This window comes from Apaloderma vittatum, unplaced genomic scaffold (assembly GCF_000703405.1).
Source record: "Apaloderma vittatum isolate BGI_N311 unplaced genomic scaffold, ASM70340v1 scaffold20468, whole genome shotgun sequence".
Taxonomy (NCBI): Eukaryota; Metazoa; Chordata; class Aves; order Trogoniformes; family Trogonidae; genus Apaloderma; species Apaloderma vittatum.
Window position 1 is genome coordinate 1 of NW_009732676.1, and position 7,945 is coordinate 7,945.

Sequence of the window (7,945 nt, forward strand, 5' to 3'; positions counted from 1 at the left end):
ATATAATATTATTCATAATGTTGATATGAATGATAAAATTAATATTATTATATATACTATTGTGTATTTAGGGAATATATAAAAATACAAAAATGTGCTTATATACAATGCATTTTTAAATATATGTGTATGTATAGATATGCATCAAATCACTTGGCTGGCATTTGAATTTCTCTCTGGTTTCATTGGTAAATAAGTTTGCACTGGGAATCTGGATAGTTGTAAAGGAATATAAAGATTTACTGGGTGTGTACTTGTTTTGAATATAAAGGGTAGCAACAGCTTTAAAACATTTTCTTTAGACTTTGTAACTGGCTTTTCTTCAAGTTTCTTCATGAAGGTAAGGTCAAACATTAATTGAACAAGATCAAAAGATAGGATGCTTAATAAGCACATACAAGTGGCCACAAAGATGATTAAGGGATTGCAGCATCATTCATACAAGGAGAGACTGAGACATCTTGGGTTGTTTAGCTTGAGAAAAAAAGGCTCAAGGGAGGCCTTTTCAATTTCTATAAATTACTGATTGGAGGGTATAAAGATTAAGCTAGACTCTCCTCAGTGGTATCTAGTAAATAGACAAGAAGAGAGAGGGGCAAATTGAAATACATGAAAATCTATTTAAATATAAGGAAAAGTTTTTCCTCCAGAGAGGCTGGGGAGTCTCCATCCTTGGAGACTCAAAACACAACTAGATACTGTCTCCCGCTTTGAGCAGGGGGATCGGACTAGGAAATCTCCAGGATTCTTCTGTCTTGGTTTCCCAGCCAAAGCACCAAATAAATCTGTCAAATTTTAAGTCTGGGCTGGCCACTAAACTTTGACAGACAGCCTCTGTGATCCCCCCACCACTGTCCTAGGGGAGGATAACCAGGGGAACCAGGGAGAAGGACTTTGAGGTTGAAAAAAAACTTGAACCAGTATAATGAAAAACAAAATAAAGTTTTGAATGTTGAACTACATACAGGTATTATACAAGCGTGAAAATATTTAAAGATACAAGAGAATATCAGTTGCCTGATCTAGTCGAGAGGTGGCGTCCCTGGCACCAGGGAGGCTGGATTAAAATGATCTCTAAGGTCCCTTCCAGCTTAGGCCATTCTGTGATATAATATGTTAACACAGAACCCATACCTTCCGGACGACAACCAGGTCCTGTGCAGAGAAAAAGTTCCAGAGTGGACTCAGCAGCAGACGAAGCACCCAAGCCCAGAGTCCCAATAACAGTCCAAAAAAAAAAACCCAAAACCAAACCAACCCAGAACCAGGAAAGCAGCTGTGCTTCTCCCACCCAGACAGGGGAAGACAGTGTGTCCCGATGAACAGTGCTCCTCTGCAGTGTGACAGGGATGCCATGTGACAGTAATGCCAGCAGGACAAGTTGACATGAGTAACAGCTGTGTTTACATTGCTGATGGCAATCCTTTCAGCACAACAAGCACAAAAGGCCCTGGGATTGTTCTTACGGGCCTTTATATGCTGCGCACCATGGCAAGGTACACGGTGATCGGTCTGTTTGGGTCGCTTGACCCATCCTTGCCTCCCCATAGGCGGAGCTGCCTGTCAGCCTCCATTGTGCTTGCTACCTATGCCAGGTCACCCCAGAAAACTTTTATCCTGCTATCAAACCAAGATACCTTACAACCTCAGCTATTCTGTGAAGATTTGTGTTTTTTCAGTTTTATAAGGATGTGAAGAAATTTCAGTAATCCATCAGCGAGTTACAGTCACTAATCCACTTGCCTGCCTGCGTGATAGGGACGGAATAGAAATCCCTGAATCAGTGACGTAGCTTTCATCCTTTTCCGCAAGGATGCAGGAAAGAGTATGTGGGTACATAAAAGGACAAAGGATAGTTGCAGTTTTCAGGGTTGATACAGAGGTCTCAGAATAGAGCGAAAATGTATCCCAAGCAAATGCAATGTGGTCCCACTGCTGTGGAAGGTAAAGAATACCAATCTGAGGGATGGTTCATCCTGCTGGCATAGCAAGTCTGTTCTTTCAAGTCATATTTAAGTATTAGCATTTACAGAGTGCTAAAAGCTGTGCATAATGAGTGTATAACCTCTTTTTTTAAATTTTTCTCCCTCTCCTTTTCACAGCCCTTATTGGTGCCTGTGGAGGGAATTACACTTCTGCTACAGCTGTGATCTATTCCCCAGATTTTCCTGACACGTACGGCACAGGCAAAGTCTGTTACTGGACCATTCAAGTTCCTGGAGCATCTCAAATCCATTTCAGCTTTGCCCTATTTGAAATCAAAGATGCTACAGATATGGTGGAATTGCTGGATGGCTATACCTATCATGTTCTAGCTCGTTTTAATGGCAAGAACCGGCCTCCCCACACTTTTAACATCTCTTTGGATTTTGTCATTTTGTACTTTTTCTCAGATGAAATCAATCAAGCTCAGGGATTTGCTATTAGATATAGAGGTAAGAGGCTAACTTTGTTGTTTCTACCTTTCAATGAGTGGTTAAAGCATTTAATTCACTGAGGAGATTTCTGAAGTGGCAAGAAAAAGAGCAAGTATTTTAACTCTCGTGTCTTCAGGTGATTCATCTATCTTGTTGCCACTTGCTCAGTTCGTAAAAGCTTTGCTACAATTTCTCTCAATTTGGAACACTCCAGTCAGCTATGTCATATTTAGCAAAAATTGAATTTTTGAAAATTCAATCCTGTACATATCTGCCCGTCAAAACAGACTGGAAAATGGCAAAGCTGAAACTAAACAAAACAAAAAAACTCACCTAGTGGTCCATCTACATCTTGGTTCATCTTGGCTCTTTCCAATAGTCTGTTCCATTCAGATTGAAAGTCATGGGGAGAAAACATTTTAGTCCTTGACTTATACTGCTGCTGTGATGAACTGTTAGATCTCGGAAAAATTCTGGGAACCCATGAGGACTTGATGAAATACAGGCTTTTTGTGGCATGAGACATAATTTCATTATGGAAGTTCTCCAAGTAAACCAGAGAACAGTGCCTACCTGTTTACAAGCACAAAACAAAAGTCCAGGTACACCTGTTAAGAAATTGTTATTGTAATCATACTGTTATGTTTTCAGCTGTGAAGGACAGTGTGCATCAAAACAAGATTCCAATGAATCAGACCCTTTCAGAGAAGATAAATGAAAAAGCAAATCTCAGCATCAATGCAGCCCGGTCATCAAAGATACTTTATGTCATCACAACTAGCCCAAGTCATCCTCGTAGCTCCATGCCAGGTAATGTTACAAGAAAAAGTGAAAATAAGAAAAACATTTTGCCAAGGCACGATCTAGAGTCACTGTTTCCCCTGCCTCCTCCAGATTATCTGATCCACTGTGTCTCTTACTAATAGGTTAATTTTCATTTAGGCTAATTACCACTAGCTGTGCTAACACATGAGTAAGATGTGAGTGAGAGCAGCCCCCTTACCAGAGTCAGCTTCAGGGACCAGTGTGTACCACAGAGGTGGCAAATGGTGCTGAAGAAAGAGCAAACTTCTGCAGAGTCTGGAAGAGCCTGAATGCGCGCTGCATCCGAGTTTTCCCAATTCACAGCAAGTACAACAATGCAAAGAGGGCTAGGCAAGGGTGAAGCAAGTTAACGTGTGCAGGGGAGATGCCACTGAAAACTGTCACATGCCTAGAACAAACCTTCAAGACATCATTCAGGAAATTGTTGAGTTGTAAATAATTGAAGACTGGAAACGCAGTCCTGGTGTATATCACTGTTGGTCTCTCCTATCTTTAAACTACCCTGAGCATCTGCTTTTACGTATCGTTGGACCTGGGCCTCAATTACACTATGGCTGTTCTTAATATTTCTGTAGTCCTGAAGCTGTCCTCATTCCAAACCTGAAGTGTAAGGAGATGACTCCCTCTTCCTCTTATCTTTTACAGAATGGACAATATATAGTCTCACAGCACTGCTCATCCTAAGCGTTACAGCCATAATAGCAAAGATATTTCTGCACATTACCATGAGGTGAGTATGGAGCAAAACTGTCCTTGGAGAACTGGTGTCTTGGCTCTATATCAAACCTGGTACACTTCATTTATCTGCCTTCTGATACTGTGAGATTGGTCTTATTAAAAATCAAGCTATATATTACATATTTGTATCCTGATAAAAGATACTGAATAAGCACATTTTTAAACTTTCCAATCTGTTAGGGTAGCATTTGCTGCTAGACTCCCTTGGTCTTGTTTTGACAAGATTTGTATTTTAAGGGATAAAAAAGTTTCTCATATTGAGTGAAAATGTAATCAGATACCTCGCACTGGTGGGAAGAAGTCAAATTATGATAATACTTCGCAGGAAAAAAAATTAAAACCTCATCCCAGATCAGGGAACTGGGAAAAAAGGTATAAGCTAGTTAATATTTTTCGTACTGAAATATCAAAAATTATTAAAAAAATAATCACAAAAATTAGTATCTGTATTATGGTGTGACAACCAGTCTATTTTTTTTTCCCATTAGAAACAACGTAATTTTGTTACTATATTTCTCTACTATGTAATTTTTATGTCCTCTAGGTGGACACTCATTGAATGAAATTATGGGTGAGTTATCAACAAATCATAAATGTTGACTATTGTGTTTACATACCACAAACAGGATTAAATATACAAAGACATATAATTTCGATCAATACCAATTAGTAACAGAATACTTACAGACTTCTTGGCTTAATGTCACCACATTCATTAGGGTAGCAACTATTCCAGCAACAGCATAGCTACCTTTTCATTTGGTCGTGAAACAACCAACAAATGCTGCAAAAACCTACATAACTGTGCAGCAGGTAGAGAGAAAAGGTGTCATGGATGTAGTGGAAGCTGCTAGCACTTTAACAGTTACAGTCAATCAACACTTGTTTTCTAGATCCCACCAGATACCAAATGAAACAGAAGACTCCAGTGAGGTTACTCCTGCTGGCGAGATCTGGAGTATATTTTACCAGCCATCCACATCGATATCCATCTTCAAGAAAAAACTTCGAAGTCAACAAGATGATTGCAACCCACTTGTGGGAAACTGAAGTGTCATTTATTTTACAAGAATCAATCTTCTTAAAATCCAGGTGACTCGGGGATAAGAATCCTTTTTCTTCCTCCCAGTCTCATACTTATTTTCCAAAAAGTCCATTTCCAAAGACCTTTGAGTGACTTGTTGCCTCTCTGCTGTTCTCTTGGGTATACTAGTGACAACAGGTTTTAATGCAGCTATAGTTTTGTAACACCTGGTGCTCATTAAGTCTGTAGTGCTGTTAATTACCGCCTTTAAACAGATGCACTTAAAATACATGTAAAAACTTGTAAAATTCAAAATGTCCTGTACTTCTGCCAAAAGTAGTTGAATGAGTATCTGCAGGTTGAGAACTCCTGGTGTCCTGCTTTCCTGTACCACTATATTATATCAGGCTACTTTAGTCCCTTTATTCTCAAGGCTGAAGACGGAGGTGGATGCTGATAACCTGTTCAGCTGCCACAGCAACCAGAGGCTTTATAGGATCAGTGCCCCTAATTGTCAAAGAACTAAAACATCGGTGGTGATCTGATCGCTGAAATAGTTTCTCTTTGGTTGCAACAGACAGCATTAACTATTTTTCCTCTTTGGTAGAATATCTGTGCACCCACAATGCTCAGACTTCTCATCCCACCACTGGGGATCAACAGTGAGTCTTTCAGCCTCAGCAAGTCCAGACCAGCAGTCGGAGAATACAGAAGTCAGAGAAATTGACTGGAAAAGTTCTCTGAGTGAACATCTCCTCAAACTATGTTAGAGAAAATACAGTGAGAGCCATTAAAGTACAGTAATTTTGGTTTAGACGAAAGAAATAAATACCATTTTAAACATGTACCAATGTTCTGTGTATACCAGACCTGCAGTCAGAGAGCAACTGTTAAATGCATCTGTGAAAGATAACTAAGAAAAGTAAGAAAGTTTAAATCCGCCCTTCTGGTTTTAACATACAACTCCTTCCCCTTCATGACGTCTATAGATGTCCTTGAAAAAATCAGGCATCTAGGACTTAAACAATGAAATATTGTGCCTTACTTGCTATTGTAGACCTAGTCTTTTACCTGAACTGAATTCCTTCCAGCTCCGTTTGTGTACTGCTGATGAGTGCCAGAGACAGCTGAACAATACCACAATAAATGCTTAATAGAAGCAAGACTTTAATAAGCCAGCAGTTATGGAATTGTTTATATCAAAAATTTAATATCATGGGAACATCTAGTACTTTCATGCATGAGCTGCTGGAAAGAATATAGGAAAAGATAATTACAGTATCTCCTAAAATCAAGACAGGACGAGTTGTAAAACACACTTGTTCTGTCTTGTGTGCGTCAAGGAGGTTAGGCCAGAAAATGTCATCTATTTCAGACACAACAAAACTTTTTACATTGCCTTTTTAGCAGTCAGGTTTTGCATCACACTGTGGCAGAAGAGAGTCCACCTCAGAGATTTGTAGCAAAACAGATTAGTTTGCTTCCTAAGCATGCTTATTGTGGTTTACAAATGGAAACCAGGCGGAGTCAGAGTGTAACACTAGATCCTTAAAGTTACCTTAGGAGCACATTGTGGTGAAGCTTTGTTTGCTCGCCTTATCAAATGTTCATATACAGTCAAAGGGACATTCATAAAGCAGTTAATTAATGCAGAAAAACCGCGAGGAACACCCCATGGCTGACTTCCACCTACTGCAGAAGGAAGAGGTACAGAACTATTAAGCTTCTCTTCTTCAGCAAAGAATTTAATGTTACTGCAAAATTAGAGAAAGCATTACAAATGACAGCAAAAAAGGCTGATGCCGCCAATGCAAAAGTTAGAGAATTTAGAAAGTGAGATTTTGCATCAGTCTCTTAGCTCCTCAACTATTTTTTAAATAATAAAATAAAATAATAATACTAAAAATAATAAAAATTAAAAAAAAATTAAAATAATAATAATAAAATTTCATGAGTCTTTCTTAGGGAATGTTTAACCAGTTCCTGTATGAAAGACCCATAAAACCAGCAGTTATAGCAGATGAACTGGCCATAGCAACAGTGAGTATGCCTAAGCGTAAGGTATTGGATACTGTGCAGGTAAGCTCACTGATAGAAGCATAGAGGAAGTTCCCCACAAATCTTTCAGATTGTCTGATTCTGGATACCTCTATTACTAGGAAATGGAGCAATAGATAGAAATGCATTGACAGGTTCCCTTAAATAGCACTTCTTTCTACACAGGCCTAAGACCATAAAGGGCGGGTAGATTTCTGCTGTGGATTTCTTCAAAATGTAGTATAGTCACCTGCACTCCTAGTACTAACATTTCAGTGATGTAGTGGTGTATGGCCAACATATATAGTATCCACTGACATAGCACTTTATGATCTTTGCTATCAGGGTTTGAGGAGAGAAAAAAGTCTGACATGCACAACTGTTGTAATCCCGCATGGTTCAGCATACAGAAACACCCCGACAACACTAGCAGCTGAGTGCTGACAGCTGGAGGGCACAGACACCTAAGGATGTTAGTGTTTACAGCGTTTTCTTCAATAAATTGAAAATAAATGCAAAAGAATAATTTGTTTGGAATTGTATCTGAATGGCCTTCTGACCTCCTATCTAGCAGTTCCCTCAACAGGCTGGACAGGCTGCAAATGTGACATTGGACACAATTTCAAAAGCAACTATTTTGACAACAAAACTACCATGAGGAGCTGCCTCATATGCACGCATTCCAGCCCCCGCTCTGGCCCCCTCCTCACTTTTGTGTGTTGGTATGACTGGCTGTGTGGTGCAATAAACTTATCAGGTTAAAAATTACCATCGCTTTTTTCTTCCCTGAGTTACTTTTAACACAGTTGAGTTCCCTGACCTTGTTTATTGGGTGGCTGCACGTAGAGATGAGCAAACACAGCTCAGTGGACAGTAAGCTGTAGGAAAAGGACAGCTGTCTGCC

General features: G+C 39.5%; 1 protein-coding gene across 1 annotated transcript; it reads left to right on the forward strand.

Moving 5' to 3' along the window:
* Positions 1-2,095: 2,095 nt before the first annotated feature.
* Positions 2,096-5,030, forward strand: LOC104267905 (kremen protein 1-like; the record flags this gene model as incomplete). The annotated part of the gene is made up of 4 exons (XM_009875619.1): positions 2,096-2,435; positions 3,069-3,227; positions 3,888-3,972; positions 4,874-5,030. Coding segments are annotated over 4 exons (741 nt in total), but the record flags the coding sequence as incomplete, so codon positions are not given.
* Positions 5,031-7,945: the final 2,915 nt, after the last annotated feature.